General features: G+C 44.1%; 1 protein-coding gene across 1 annotated transcript in view; it reads left to right on the top strand.

Moving 5' to 3' along the window:
* LOC115082265 (inactive N-acetylated-alpha-linked acidic dipeptidase-like protein 2) overlaps positions 1-15997 on the top strand; it is a 100601-nt gene that overhangs the window by 12314 nt on the left and 72290 nt on the right. Inside the window, exon 3 of the mRNA XM_029586510.1 lies at positions 11549-11747. Within this exon, the coding sequence (XP_029442370.1) occupies positions 11549-11747 (199 nt within the window). The remainder of the gene's footprint in view (positions 1-11548; positions 11748-15997) is intronic.

A 15997-nucleotide genomic window follows, 5' to 3' on the forward strand; every position in this document is an offset into this window, starting at 1 on the left:
CTGTCTCAGACTTCACCATCCTCCCCCCCCCCTCACCCACACACCATTCACTAGCTGGGACATGGGGGAAGTCAGGAGTGAGAGTCAGGCAGCTCCCCCCTGTCTGTGAAGCCAGCCTCTCACTAGTAATGCAGGGAGGAAGCTGTCTCAGACTGGTATCAGGGTTAGGGCACTGTGTGCAGGAAGATCACAACACTCCTGGTATTAATAGGGATAGGGCACTGTAAGAGATGACTGTAGTAGATTGAATAAAGATCTGATGTTTCTGCTCTCCTCACACCAAACAAAAACAACACACAAGCAGAGAATCCCTTCTTACAAAGCTGAGCTAGTGAGTTAAGTAGGAGGAAAAGTAAACATACTTGTGCCAGTGTGGCTACTTAAAAAATACACTTACCAACAATCAATTACATATATTTGAACTGTGTATAGTTCCAGCCAGGACCACCTTTCTAAAATGCACAGTGATTGGCAAATTCAACATGCACTAGCATTTCAGGTGCTGCTAACAAAAATAATAAACAAACAAGTTCTAGTCACGTGAGTGCTGATCATTACATTACTTTTTTTGTCAAGCTTCCAACTGTTTCCATTTCACATCCCCCCAACCATTACCTCAGTGTTAGCCTTGGTAACATCAATAGATAAGAGCACAGCCAGCCAATAGGAATACATACATACATATTCATTCCTAAGTGACCTTTACTGACCTGGGAAGTGTGAACACTTTGTTTCATTTTCTGTTGGTGTTCGTTAGTTTCCAGTTCCATTTCCCATCCCCCCAACCATCACCTCAGTGGTAACCTTGGTAACATCAATAGATAAGAGGGCAGCCAGCCAATAGGAACACATATTCATTCCTAACTGACCTTCAGTGACCTGGAAAGTGTTTATTTGTATCATTTTCAGTTAGTGCGCACTAAATCGAGTTAGTGCGCACTAACGGGGAGTTAGTGCGCACTAACTCCCGTTAGTGCGCACTAACACGATTTAACGATTTTTAACGATAAATCGTTAGAATTTCTATTGTATCGTGTTCTATAACGATTTAAGACGATATTAACATTATCGGACGATAATTTTAATCGTTGAAAAACGATTCACATCCCTAATATACATGTTATAATTGCATCTGTACATGTTATAAATGCATCGCACTACAGATAGTTTAGAAGCAGTGTGAATGAGGAATGATTGACTAGGACAATTGATAAATATATGTGTATTGTAATTCTGCCAATTTTATTTTTTGAATTATTTTTTTGAATAGTTTTGATATTCTTTGCCATTGTGTAATAAAGCTTGCAGCATTAAGCATCTTTCAAATCATTTAAAACATTAGCAGTATTTCTTACCCTATTTTGGGGTTCTCTGATGGAGAACTCACACACACTCACACACACACACATATACTCATTGTCACTTTTTCTCTGCAAACGTGTATATTTAAATATATCTTTGTTAGAAAACTCTTTACCATTTTTCAATAAAGCCAGGATCATCAAGATTATATTAACTATTTATAAGCTGATTAACTGAAATGCTGTTGTGAGCAGTAATGCAAACCAGTATCTCTGGGTTTGGACTTAAGTTGTCTTAGAAAGAAGCCAGTAATAGAGTGATTTTATATACCTCCAGTACCAGTAAACCTAGTCTATTATTTATTTTACACTTTTTAACATTTCAAAGTGGATTATATTCAGGAATTGTAGGTATTTCCCTCTCCCCAGAAGGCTTACAATTTAAGGGGGTCATTTATCAAAATGCATTACGGTGTTATTGCAGGTGATAGGGTGATGCCATAATGCATGCAATAAACAGTGCATTGTGAAATGCCTATGCAAATTAGAAAATGTTATTCATGGGAGGAGTAAATGGAAATGAGGGCTGATTAACATTGCATGAGATAACATGCAATGCCGGAAATAACTATACCTTTTATCTGGGCGTTATGCCTGCTATTACTGTGCGTTATGGCCGAAACAGAATTTATCACAAACCCTGTTTCAGGAGGAAGAGGAGAGAGGGAACGGGAGAGGAGGGGAGGAGAGGGAAGGAGATAGAAAGAAAGGCCCATTGATTTTTTAACTATTTATACGACTTAATTGCAGCTAGGTAGTTAGTGAATCAAACTGGGTAGAGAGAACATGATACAGATTTACTCTTCTTTCACCTATCATCCCTCCTTATCACATTAAATCTTCACTGATGGTAACTGCTGTTCATACATATGACTGTGCATGTAAAACTGCCCCTCAAAACGCACCTCAACCCAAGTTACTAGTGCCATAAATAGTTAACTTTTTTGTGAGCCTATATAGAGGTCCTCTCTCTCTCTCTCTCTCTCTCTCTCTCATCAGCTGTGATGTGAAAATATTGTGGATAAAATAAATGCATTGCATGTTTTGCTAAAATAGCTATGCAATACCTGGAAAATTAAACTAATTACACCCCATTTTTTTAATTACAGGCACTATTTCTGCTATATTTATAGCAGTTAGATGAATCTAGGCCTAAGATTGTACCTGAGGCAATGGGAAGGTAATGTGACTTGCCCAAGGTCACAAGGAGAGGCAGTGGGATTCGAATCTTGGCTTCCTTGGTTCATAGCCCCCCCTGCTCTAATCACTAAGTTACACTTCCACCTACTGAAAAATAAAGGATTATAGCAAACAGAATGACTCTGTTTATTAAACGTTATCTAAATATTTGTCCAAGCATTTGGCTGAGTTGCACACTGATCTTTTACCTAGTGTCTAATTTTATTCGTGTCATTGCTGAGATGTTGTCCTCCATTTCAAGGGCTTAATATATTTATTTATGCTTATGCTGTTGAAATCTCCCATACTGTTTTAAAGCCCTTCTGTCTTCTAGATTTCCTGTTGGTGAGGAAGGGAAAAGGGAGGAGAGACTTCTCTTCAAGCCCCTGAGCAATTTCTTAAAAGTTCTTAAGGCTTACAGTAACAATCACACTGGACATTGGATGTGGTTGCAAAATAACTTTACTGATTTTAAAATAATGTGATTGACCATGTACAATTCCTTGGTCAATTCAATCCATTACAGGCTTCAGTCCAGTAATTCTAAGATTCTTTACCAACATTTAGTCTGGTCTTCTAATTCAAATCCATTCCCAACTGCAGGGGTAGTTTTGGTGCTGCTTCCCAACATTGGAGTGTTATGCTCCGCAGCCACTGTTGCTCACTTCTTTGCTGCCTAAGCTCCATTACAGGAACTCGTGGCCTCTGCCAGCTACCACTGGCCTTCCACCTTCCATTCTCGGGCCTCCTCGAGTGGCATGGATGCCGGCAAATGCCATCTTACCCTCTGGGTTTTCTAGGCTCACGCGCTCCCTGACCTGCTTTAACCACGTCATGGCGGGAACCTCGGGGGCATCCCCACCAGATGATGTCACTCAACCTGGATACTTAAGCTCACCAGCCCAGACAGACAGCGACTTGGCAACGTATTCACTTGTTACTATCTACTCTCTCTGCAATGCTGTTCCGGTTCTTGCTTCTGTGTTGGAGACTATCGGGTATCTGCTCCTCGGGGGCCCTATCTTGTCTCTTGGCTATCCACTCCTTGGAGGGCCTTCACACGGATTCTAACTTTCCTCACTCCCCAAGGCTTCTCCGGACCTGCTACTGCCTTCAGTCATTGTGAGTACTACGCTGCAGTTCCTGTGATATTCTCTTCGTGGAACCTCTCTCCGGTATACCCTGCTCTGCGGACCATTGCCGTGACATCTGAAGAGGAACCCTCACCAGTGTACCCCGCTCTGCGGACCACTACTGTGACCTCCCACCGAGGGACCCTTTCATACACCATCTCTACAGACCCAGTGTACTATAGTGATTGTACTTCTACCAGCACCCCCGCTCCTCGGGTAGTGCCATTACTATTTGTCTACTCCAGTTTCTGAGCTGACATCAGCAGCTGTGCTGCTGCTCTGTGCCCCACCTCAGGGGTCACTCTCTCTCTATTTCTACCCACTGTTGTATCCCATTCTACAGCCGAGACTCTGCCTCCCAACAGTGAGGCTCAGTGGGGCTCCTCCCCCTGGGCGGTTCCACCTCTCGCCTCGGTCAAAGGGTCCACATACTTACAAATCCTAACAGATTGCCATGTCCATGGACCCGGCCCAGCTCTCGGCCCTCCAGGCCAACCCTGGCCTAGCCCAGTGAATTTCAGATCAGCAGAAAGTTTTGGAGAACTTGGCTAATTCCATAAATATCTTAAATAATTGGCTGGGCACGGCATCAAGGTCTGCCAAACTCTCTACTCCACAGATGCCTCTGTTCTAGCCACCTGTGCCCTTGCAGACACCACTTTGTTTTTCAGGTGACTCCTTGTCCTGTAGGGGATTCTTGAACCAGTGCAACATGCACTTCTCCTTACAGCCTGCATACTTCCCTGACATAGCTACCCCTCTGGGAGCTAACAGACCCAATCCTCCAAGATCTGCCTGGCTTCCTTGCCCTCTTCCACTCCGTCTTTGACGACCCCGCTCATAAGACCATTGCCGGCTCCACTGTACTGCTCCTGCATCAAGGAGCAGACCCCTTACTGACTTCGTCATCGAGTTCAGGACCCTTGTTTCTGAGCTGCACTGGGATTTGGGCTGCCTACGTGCCATTTTCCTCGAAGGGCTGAGTGCGCGCATCAAAGATGAGCTAGCAGCTCGAGAACTCCCCGAGTATCTGGATGCCCTTGTGGACCTTGCAGGCCGTATCAACTGCAGTCTTCGTGAACACTCATATGAGACCAGAGGACCTAAGAGTGTGGCTACTGACTCCCCTCGGATCCATCCAGTACCATCCTCGAAGATTGCTGTTCCACAAGTTGCCGATGTGAAAGAACCTATGCAGATGGGGCGCAGCCACTTGTCCTCGAAGGAGAAACTTTGCCGCCTATGATCAGGGATATGCATGTACTGTGGTCAACCTGGACACGTGGTACCCGCCTGCCTACTATGTCCGGGAAACTTCCAGGCCTAGGTTCTGACGGAGGACATCGCCTAGGCCTGACATGCTCCGTTGACATTACCTGTTTCCATTAACTCAAGTACCCTGGAATTTCACACCCTAGTCTTAGTGGATTCCGAGGCTGGTGATAATTTTATCCTCCGACAGCTGGTGGAGCATCTCCGGATCCCCACGGTATGCACTCCTACACCATTACTGCTCTCCTCCATCCATGGTGAGCCGCTGCCTGGAGTGGTAACTTGATTGACAGTTCTGATCCGACTTCGTACCAGATCCAGGCACACAGAGACCTTCCTGGTACTAGACAAGGCCATTCATCCAGTGGTTCTTGGGCTACCATGGTTGAAACTCCATTCTCCACAATTGGACTGGGACACCATGCAACTTTCCCAATGGGCTCCTCCTGTCAAAAGAACTGCCTGGAGGATGTGTTGCCCCTACCTTGCTTAACTACCACAATGTCTGTCCCGGGTCTCCTGCTACAATACTCCACCTACACAGATGTATTCTCAAATAAAGCTGTGGACATGTTGCCACCTCACCACTCTTTTGATTGTGCAATAAACTTGCTCCCAAATTCTGAACCACCTCGTGGAAGGGTGTACCCACTTTCGCTAACAGAAACCAAGGCGATGTCGGACTACATACAAGACAATCTGGCAAAAGGTTTCATTCGGCTTTCTAAGTTTCCTGCTGGAGTGGGATTCTTTTTCGTAGGGAAAAAGTACGGTTCCCTCCAGCCGTGTATAGATTACTGCGGCTTAAACAAAATCACTCAGAAGGACTGATATCCCCTGCCACTAATCTCAGAACTGTTTGATAGGCTCCAGGAGGCCAAAATATTCCCAAATTAGACCTGAGAGGGGCCTACAGTTTGGTCCAAATACGCCAGGGCAATGAATGGAAGACTGCTTTTAATACCCATGTCGGCCATTTCAAATACCTGGTAATACCCTTTGGCCTTTGTAATGCCCCAGCGGTGTTTCAGCACATGATGAATGAGGTATTCAGAAACATGCTCTACCAGTGCATTGTAGTCTATCTGGATGACATCTTGGTATTCTTACGGGACCTCCAGAATCATTGCCGAGATGTTTGCAAAGTTCTTCAGTGCCTAAGGGACAATCGCTTGTATGCCAAGCTAGAGAAATGTTCCCTTGAACAGGAGATGGTCCTTTTTCTTGGCTATGTGGTCTCTAGCCTAGGCTTCCAAATGGATCTCCAAAAGACCAAGAAAATCCATGACTGGCCTCAACCAACGGGCCCCCAAAACACTTTGTAGATTCCTGAGATTTATGAACTACTATCAGTCATTCATTCCACACTATTCCACACTGACCACTGTTAAGCTTCCTCTGTGCTTATGGCCAGGGACACAAGAACACTTAGACTCAGTAAAAGTATAATGTATTTTTTATTAGTCAATATAAGTGTTCTCGGGAGATGCTGGGTACTGGGTGCCCTTCGTCTTACAATCTGACCAGCATCTCCCCGTATACAGAAAGTGATCCTTGTTTTATAGATAACATTCAAATACAGGGTAGAAGGTTCCAGAGACTTGCATGACTGCCCAAAGGATCATTTACATAAGTTGTGATGTCAACTGCATGATTAAATCATCACTAACTATCCTGATTGGCTTCCCAGGATGTGTAGCCCATTTCCCATGACTTTCTTTGTTCTGGTTAAACTCTTACTGGTCAAGACAATCAACACATCTGTAACTGTGTGGATTACAAACTCCTGAGAATAGTGCCTGAAGCTCCCCTGTGGTGACTCTATGAATAGACATCACCTGTCTGGTGCCAGCTTGCCTCCATAGATATCCAGGGACATTCTGTAAGTCACTCAGAGTCCATTCAGCCCAGGCAGGCCAAAGACACGCAGAGGGTTCTGGGGATTTCCTTCTCCATTTTGGTCTTCTGTGTTCAGGCATACTTCTCATTTCCCTCTTGTGCCACTTACAAATGGCAAAGTGGCACACCCAAGTACCAGTTCGGAGGACAGAACTGTATGAAGTCATTATGGCAAATGGGCTAAATGTGTAAGCTAAGCTAACCTTGTGTGTGTTATCCCTCTAGACCACCCCTCTCACTGCCATGACCCTCAAGGGTACTAACCCCTCGCAATGGTCATCTGAGGCCATATCGGCCTTTCAGAAACTTAAGGAGGCATTCTTTAGAGAACCATGCTTCTGACACCTGGATCCCTGGCAACCTTTCATCGTTGAAGTTGACGTATCCGAAGTTGGAGTTGGTGCAGTCCTGAGCCAACATTCTGCCAACCACACTTTACATCCCTGCTCTCTCCGCTTCTCCCCTGCGGAGCACAACTATGGAATAGGGTACAAAGAACTAGTGGCAATAAAGCTCGCCTTAGAAGAATGGCGCCCTTGGCTTGAAGGGCTCAGCACCAGGTCACTGTATATACAGACCACAAGAACCTAGAGTATCTGCACCAGGCACAACGCCTTAATCACCAACAAGCCCGCTGGTTGCTCTTTTTTACTCAGTTCAATTTTTTACCACGGTGCCAGCCTGCTGATAAGAATACCCGAGCCGACTCTCTTTCTCGGTCCTTCACCATCGAAGACGTTCCAGATGTTACGCGTGACATCATCCGGACAAGGTGCTTCTTTCGAACACATTCACCGTGCCACCTGGGAAGACAGTGGTTCCCTGTCCGCTTCAGAAAGAAATCCTTTGATGGGCGCACGATGCCCTGTTAGCGGGCCATCCTGGCCAAGCCAGAACCCTATCATCACTTCAGAGATTCTACTGGTGGCCAACTATGAGGAAGGACTCCCAAGCCTACGAGGAGTTGTGTCCCACCTGTGCCCATCGGAAGCCACTGACAGGCTGACCCTGGGGTCTCTTGCAAGCACTGCCTGCACCCTGTGAACCATGGACACACATTGCAACTGATTTTATGGTGGATCTTCCTATGTCCAACGGCAACAATACTATTTAAGAACATAAGAACATAAGAAATTGCCATGCTGGGTCAGACCAAGGGTCCATCAAGCCCAGAATCCTGTTTCCAACAGAGGCCAAAACCAGGCCACAAGAACCTGGCAATTACCCAAACACTAAGAAGATCCCATGCTACTGATGCAATTAATAGCAGTGGCTATTCCCTAAGTAAAATTGATTAATAGCCATTAATGGACTTCTCCAAGAACTTATCCAAACCTTTTTTGAACCCAGCTACACTAACTGCACTAACCACATCCTCTGGCAACAAATTCCAGAGCTTTATTGTGTATTTATTTGGGTCATGGTGGAACGGTTCTCAAAAATGGCTCACTTTTTGGCTCTACCTGGCCTCCCTTCTGCCCCGGGACTGGCGAGATTGTTCATCTGCCACATATTCCGACTTCACAGACTTCCGAGGCATATACTCTCCAACCGGGGATTACAATTTATGGCCAGGTTCTGGAGGGCCTTATGTACGAAATTTGACATCACATTGGATCTCACGTCGGCTTACCACCCGAAAGGCCAATGGTCAGAGGGAAAGGAATAATTGGACTTTGAAGCAGTTTCTTCTGGCCTACGTCAACTCACGACAAAACGACTGGTCTGAGCTATTACCTGGGGCTGAATTTGCCCTCAATTCTCATCTTCCTGCTTCTACTGGGTCTTCTCCATTCCAAGTGGTATACGGATGTCAGCCCTGCTTCCACTTCTGTTACCCTTGTCAGTGGCCTCTCCTGCAGCACAAGCCACAGCTCAAGAGTTGCATCAACTCTGGGAAGACACTAAATGACTTAGTCAAGAAGCTGCTCTAAAGTCCAAGAAATGCTATGATACCCTCATCAGGAAGCCCCTCAATTCAGCCCGGGAGATAAAGTATGACTTAGTACTCAATTCATTCACCTGAAACTATCTTCTGCCTGCTTTGCTCCCAGATACATTGGACCATTCCCCGTACTTCGTCGTCTGGGTCCAGTTACATACAGCCTACGCCTACCCACGTCACTCAAGATTCATAATGCTTTCCACGTCTCATTACTTATTTAAGCCTCTTATTTTGTCCGAGTTTTCAAAAAAGCCACCTAAACCTCGCCTCTGGCATCAGAAGAGGATATGACATCAGGTACAGGACATCCTGGATATACGGAAAAGAGGAAGACTATGGGAATACCTAATAGCGTGGGAAGGCTTTGGACTAGAGGAAAACAGCTGGGATCCCACAGCTAACATTCTTGACAAAGAATTAATCAGGCAGTTTCATATGGCTCATCCTAGGAATCCCAAACTCCTGGGGAGGGGCCCTAAGAAAGGGGGGTCCTGTTGTGCTCTGTGGCCGCAGCCGGCTGCGGCCACTGTTGCTCACTTCTTTGTTTGCTGCCTTAGCTCCATTAGAGGAACTCGCGGCCTCTGCCAGCTACCAATAGCCTTCCACCCTCCATTCTCTGGCCTCCTCGAGCAGCATGGATGCTACCGACTGCCATCTTACCCGCGGGGTTCCCTAGGCGCGCACACTCCCCGACCTGCTTTAACCACGTCATGGCAGGAACCTCAGGGGTGTCCCCACCAGATGATGTCACTCATCCTGGATACTTAAGCTCACCAGCCCAGACAGACAGCGACTTGGCAACGAGTTCACTTGCTACTATCTACTCTCTCTGCAATGCTGTTCCGGTTCCTGCTTCCTGTTGGAGACTATCGGGTACCCACTCCTCGGGGGCCCTATCTTGTCTCTTGGCTATCCACTCCTCGGAGGGCCTTCACACGGATTCCTGCCTGCCTCGCTCCCCAAGTCTTCTCCAGACCTGCTACTACCTTCAGTCATTGTGAGTACTACGCTGTGGTTCCTGTTTCTCTTTGTGGGACCTCTCTCCGGTCTACCCCGCTCTGCGGACCATTGCCGTGACATCTGATGAGGAAGCCTCACTGGTGTACTCAGCTCTGCGGACTACTACCGTGACCTCTCACCGAGGGACCCTGTCATATACCATCTCTATGGACCCAGTGTACTTTAGTGACTGTACTTCTGCTGGCACCCCTGTTCCTTGGGTAGTGTCATTAATATTTGTCTACTCGTTTCCGAGCTGAGTCTGATGTCAGCAGCTGTGCTGCCGCTCCATGGCCCACCACAGGGGTCACTCTCTCTCTCATTCTACCCGCTGCTGTATCCCATCCCGCAGCCGAGACTCCGCCTCCCGACAGGCTCTTTTTTTCTTATATTTCTCTCCTTCTGCCAGGAATGAATGTGAATTCATTAGTCAGATTGACGGGTCTTGGATCTTTCAGGATGAGAGACTCCTGAAAAATCTAATTTCCCCATGATAGTGACTAAATTCCCTAGGCCCTAGGGAATTTAGTTGGTGGACCAAACATAAAACTCCAGGCTTCAAAGAGGCAAAGAAAGATGAAGGAGAGTTGGATGGAATTTCCTCCAAAGCAAAATACAAAAAGAAGTAAAACAGATGGATGAGTTACCCTTTCATCCATCTGATCCAGGCTTTACTCCTTAAGGTCCAAGGGTACTCTCCGCCAAATAAATAAACAATACCAGCAGCAATAAAAACTCCATTCTGCCCACTACAAAATGGTGTCCCTGGTTTTTATAAAGCCAGGATATTACCATTGTAGCAACTTACATAGGTAGCTATAAACCTCCTAAGAATGCTTCTATTCTACCTACACTGATGGAATAATCCTACTAGTGAGAAACCAAGTAGGGTTCTCTACATTAATATTTGTTGCCATCTTGAGTTAGAAATTTGGGCTTTTATCAGAATATCAATGGTATTTCATCGGAATACCAATGGTAAATGCAGTATTTAAATAAGGGCAATTTTAAAAGAGCTGTCTGTATGTATCCAAAATTGCATGTATAGATCAACAATGTGCAATCTTTTATCCATGGGAAAAGGTAGATGGGATTAGAGGTGGGTTTAGGTTGGGGGAGAGGCAAAAACATTTAGAGGTCAATATTCGAAAGTCATTTAGATGGATAACTGTCTAAATGTAAAAACCCAGCATATTTAGAGATTTAGCTGACTAAATTTTAGCCCGATAACAAGTTATTCTACTAGAATTTAGCCTGAAACATCAGGGGCATTCTGAGGGGGGATAACTTTAAGAAAGCTGGGTATATTCAGTGGCTAACTAGCTGAGCCACTTAGCAATTGAATATTGCCCTCATGTAGTTTTGCATTTTCAATACTATGCGTTGTGTTTATCAAGGGACATGTATCCATAGAAAAAGGAGGTGATCAATGTGGCTGCTTTCCCTTTGAAAGTTGATGCAAAGTCCATGGGAAAAATCATCCTCAGCCTTTGCAAAAATCTGCATAATTCAGAAAATTGTCTCCAATAAGTATACTACAGTTAATTAAAAGTTTTTGTTTTACTTATTTGTGAAAACAGATTTTACCATTATTTCAGGAGATAAACAAGAATGGGAGAAATTACATAGAATAAATCTTTGTGGTAATGATATCCCATAAGGTTATTTTCATATATTGTTTTTATATAAATTTACTGATTATATTCATCTGATGTCATTAACTAAAGTGATTCTCGGATGTTTATTTTCTTGTCTTTTAGGGGACAGTCTAGCCAATAATCACACGTTATCAATGGCTAGAAATCTAAGAGATAGTGCACAGTTATTCCAATCAGATGAGATGCGACCAGCTAATAATCCTAAGGAGAGAGATCCCATCCGAATTAGAATGTTGAATGATGTGCTTCAAAATATGGAAAAAAACTTTTTAGTGAAAGAAGTACCGCCGGGATTTTACAGGTACATTTTTCAAAACAATCAGTGTCGCAATTCCAAAACATTAATACAGTTATCAACAATCTCCCATAATTACCCCCTTTTGTGTAAATGTCTGGTGCTTCCATCTGCACAGGCAGTGTTTATTTTATATATTTATTTATTTATTTATTTATTTATTTATTTAATGAAAATATTTATTGACCATGCCCTCCAAAGTTTGGGGCGGAGTACAAGATAACATACATAAAATAATATACACAAAATAAAACAGGACAAAGTGGTTTTAATATGCCAGCAGACTGTAAGCCAATGGAGTGATTTTAATATGGGGGTGATGTGATCCTAAACACAAACACCAGTTAAAATGCATGCTGTAGCATTTTGGACTATTTGAAGTGATCTCAGGTAACTGGATGGAAGACCTGGGTAAAGAGAGTTACAGTAGTCTAGACCTGCGAGGGCTAAGGATTGTAAAACAGTGTGGAAATCATTTGCCTCCCATAAAGATTAAAGTGTCATAAAAGTCTTAGTTTAGAAATGAGCACTGGACTACTGACTTTAAATGGGGGTGCATTGACAGTGAAGAATATAGGTTCATCCCAAGGTTCCAAATATTTTGTGAAACTGGATTATTGCAGCCATCAAATGTGAAATAGTTGCAAGATTAGAGGCTGGAAAATGACTGAGAATGTATCCAGGAAGGCCACTTTAGACTGCCTAGGAGCTGCCAGACCTGGCTTTCATTGACTTTCCTCTCCCACTGGCAGCCCTTGACTGTATCCTCCCCACGGCCATCACACCTGGCCTATATAGAGAGCATTAAGGGAGGATAAGGGAAGGGAGATGGATAGTAATCCAAACTCTTTCTCCTGGATCCCATCCCTATTGCCATAATGAGCTGATTGCTGCAATGGCCTTGTCCTGGCAGGACGTGTTTCCACGGCAGCCAGCCAAGACCTAAGGAAGAGACATTGAATCAGGCCCCACTATTGCATTCGGGGGACTGCTGTTTACTCTTTGTTTTCTTTTTCTTTTAAGTTTCTTCTTTTACCTTGGTAACTTTCGGACTCCTGAAAAAGCAGTCTTAAAATTAGACAGATACGTTAACTGGATAATGCTGAATATGGATGTTAACTGGTTGACTTAAGTAGGTAAAGGAACTTCACCCTGGAACTCCCCCTGAACACCTCCTTTTTATCTGAGTAAATTTTAGTTTGATAGTAAATTATATAGCTAAAATTTAGCTGGATAGGTACTGGAGATATTCAAATATCAGTATTTAGCAGGATAACTTACAAGTTATCCAGCTAAATTCCTCAAATATTGACCTCACAATTTATGTTGCTTATGTAAATAAAAGTTGTTTGGTTTTTTTTTTAAGTAAGACAATACAAATTTTACTAGAAATTCTAAGTAAAGCCAAGAACATGAAATGTTTGTTTAAGATAGAGTTTAGGTAATTTTTTTGAAAAGGAGAAACATAACTAAAGCTCATTACATAAGGGCTCCATGCTGTTATTCAGCTGTGCCAGGTCTCCACACTCACTGCTGTCTCTCTAGGGCATGGCAGGCCTCTCTGGAGGCGCAATCTTCAGTATCACTGTCACCCCTGAAGTCATTCCAGATGCAATAATCAGTGCAGTTCTTCCTCTCTTGGCACCAGCACCCAGCATAAGTGGCTGGAGCAGAGTGGTCTTTGAGGCCCAGTCCAGGATGGCCCATTCTCTAGCCCCAGCCTACTAGCTTTGGACAGCACCATCTCCCATTTCTGGAGCATTGATCTTATTTTATAAAGCTTGGTTTGTATACTATTCATAGAGAACATTTTTTAAAGGGTTTAGAATAGAAACCTAACTTTTCTCTTTTGCAATTGACTAGGGTTGAACACCTATATTTAGTTGAGTTTTTCACTGGGTTCCTATTTTTGTGCACCTAAAAATTGGGTGAAGCCAAATGCACAATGCGGATAGGGAAAGCAAGTTAAGTACACAGTACTGATTTACATTTCCTGAGCTAAACACCTAAGTGCCTACATTTAGGCATATGGTTCCCATTGGGCAGGACTTATTACTGGGCATCCAAAGAGAGCCTTGGGTAATTGTTGGGCTAAAAGGTTCCCAGCTGTGGTGGAGAAGGATCTGGGCAAGCCCATTACTGGGCTACCCAGTCCCCATGACAGGGATACTGGAACTTGGGGACGTTAGATTTGGGGGAGGACCTGCATAACCTTAATGGAAGGGGGCCCTCAATCACTGTTGGGGCATAAATTGAGGATTGTTCTGGCATGATTGGTCTGCCTGCCATCTGGACTGGCTTGGTCCTGGTGTGGCGGTAAGTAGCACCTGATGTGGTCATGATATGATTCAGAGGGCTGGCACCCTTGCTTAAATGGGGAACGCAGCCTGGGACCATCCATCTAAGTGTTGACTTCCAGAAAAGACCATGGCCTTGTTTGCACAAGGTGGGCTAATGGCTCTGGAAATGAGTATCCTGTGCATATCCCCTAGCTTGGTTCCTTCTTTCATTCTTTCTTCTTCTTCCACCTTTTCTAAGGAAGGGGCTGGGTAGATAGATAGATAGATAGATAGATAGATAGATAGATAGATAGAAGGGCTCAAGTATCTAGGTTAGATTCCCTTGTCAGACCAATAATAAAGCTGCGGCCTTATGTATATTTCCAGTCAGTCAGGGTCTGTATATTGTGTCATTGTGATGGGAGGTAAGGATGAACACAGGTTGGCTATGCTTACCCTAAATTATTTAATTAAGAGCACAGGGTAAAGATTAGGACCAGTGAGTGACCCTCTGTGTGTTTGCTTGTAGCTGTGGCATCCCTGGGAGGGAGATTCTGTGAAAGAACAGGCAGGAACAGGAACTGGGTGTTAAATCATAATTTACTGATTAGTTTAATGTCAAATTAAAGTCCATCTTTAAATTAGTTTACAATTATATGCTGTTTCCATTACAGTTAGGGTGTCTCAATCTGGGTAGATGTCCTTACCTTCTGCAAAACTAGTTGAGCTTCCCAATTGGTGATGTGTGTATTTAAGCTCTCCCAGTGGTATAACCAGGATTCCAATGTCAGCAGTCATCTTACTAGCATTTCAAAAATCCTACCTGAAAGTCCAGTGTCTTCCTGAGCATCCAGTCCTGTGTCCTGGTCCCATTCTTGTGGAGGCCCAGAGAGGTCTCCCTGATCTTACTTCACTCCTTGTTGTCATTCTGCACTGGTGACTCCTTGGCTTGAAAGGTCATTGGGTAGGAACCTGCTGATCCAGCCAAGACTCAGTGAGGTGGGGAGGCTTAAACAGCAAGACTGACCTAAGTGAAGGAGAGAGCCCTATCACTAGCAGGACCCATAATCTGGAACACAATGCCTCCAGAGATCAAAGATATTCAAGAAAAGTTTAAAAACATGGCTTTTTAAACAAGCATTTTACAAAGAGACGAAAGAATAGAGAGAAATTATTCAGGAAAAGACAGAAAGGCACAGACACACAGTACGTAGAACTTTACAATAGATTAGTCTATGAATTCTACACCACAACAAACATAACTATAATATTATGTGTGATAAAACTACCGGTGTAAGTACCTTGGTACAACTGGTCATGAACTACTTCGCAAAATGTCTATGTCTAATGATATATTGTAACCAAACCTTTAACGGCACCTGCTAGAATGTACTATAGTACACTTTTACCTACATTAAATATGTGCCTACATGTAAACCGTTGCGACGGTATTTAACTTAACAACAGTATAGAAAAGTTTTTAAATTAAATTAAGAAACACCTCCTCATAACAAAAAGTGGAATACTCTCTTCTTTAAAACCTTTCCTAGACTGGTGTTCGTGCTAATCACAGGTGCTTGCCACATTCATTGGGAATGGTATCACTGATCTTCAGCCCCTGTCCTCTGGGCATAGCCTGCGAGCATGACCTTCCCCAAGGGAGCAGGATAGTCCCTTCTGTGGTAGAGTTCATCCAGCCTTCAAGAATCTCACACAGCTAAACCTGTCACAGGTGCCTGCCTCATTCAGGGAGTGAATGGGCTCACTGGTCTCCAGTCAAGAGTTTCAAAAGCTTTCTTTACTGAAACTAAATGCCTAGAATCCACTGACATGTGCACAGTGAACCCCCCTCCAAAAAGGAAAACTGGAGAGGCAGGGAGGCGTCACCAGGGAGGGAAAAAAAATCTACATCTTGCCTGTTCTGTGTCTGCTCTGATCCAACTCTAACCACAACTTTAATCACAAAATGGCTGGTTA

The sequence above is a fragment of the Rhinatrema bivittatum genome, unplaced genomic scaffold, assembly GCF_901001135.1.
Source record: "Rhinatrema bivittatum unplaced genomic scaffold, aRhiBiv1.1, whole genome shotgun sequence".
In the NCBI taxonomy this organism is placed as follows: domain Eukaryota; kingdom Metazoa; phylum Chordata; class Amphibia; order Gymnophiona; family Rhinatrematidae; genus Rhinatrema; species Rhinatrema bivittatum.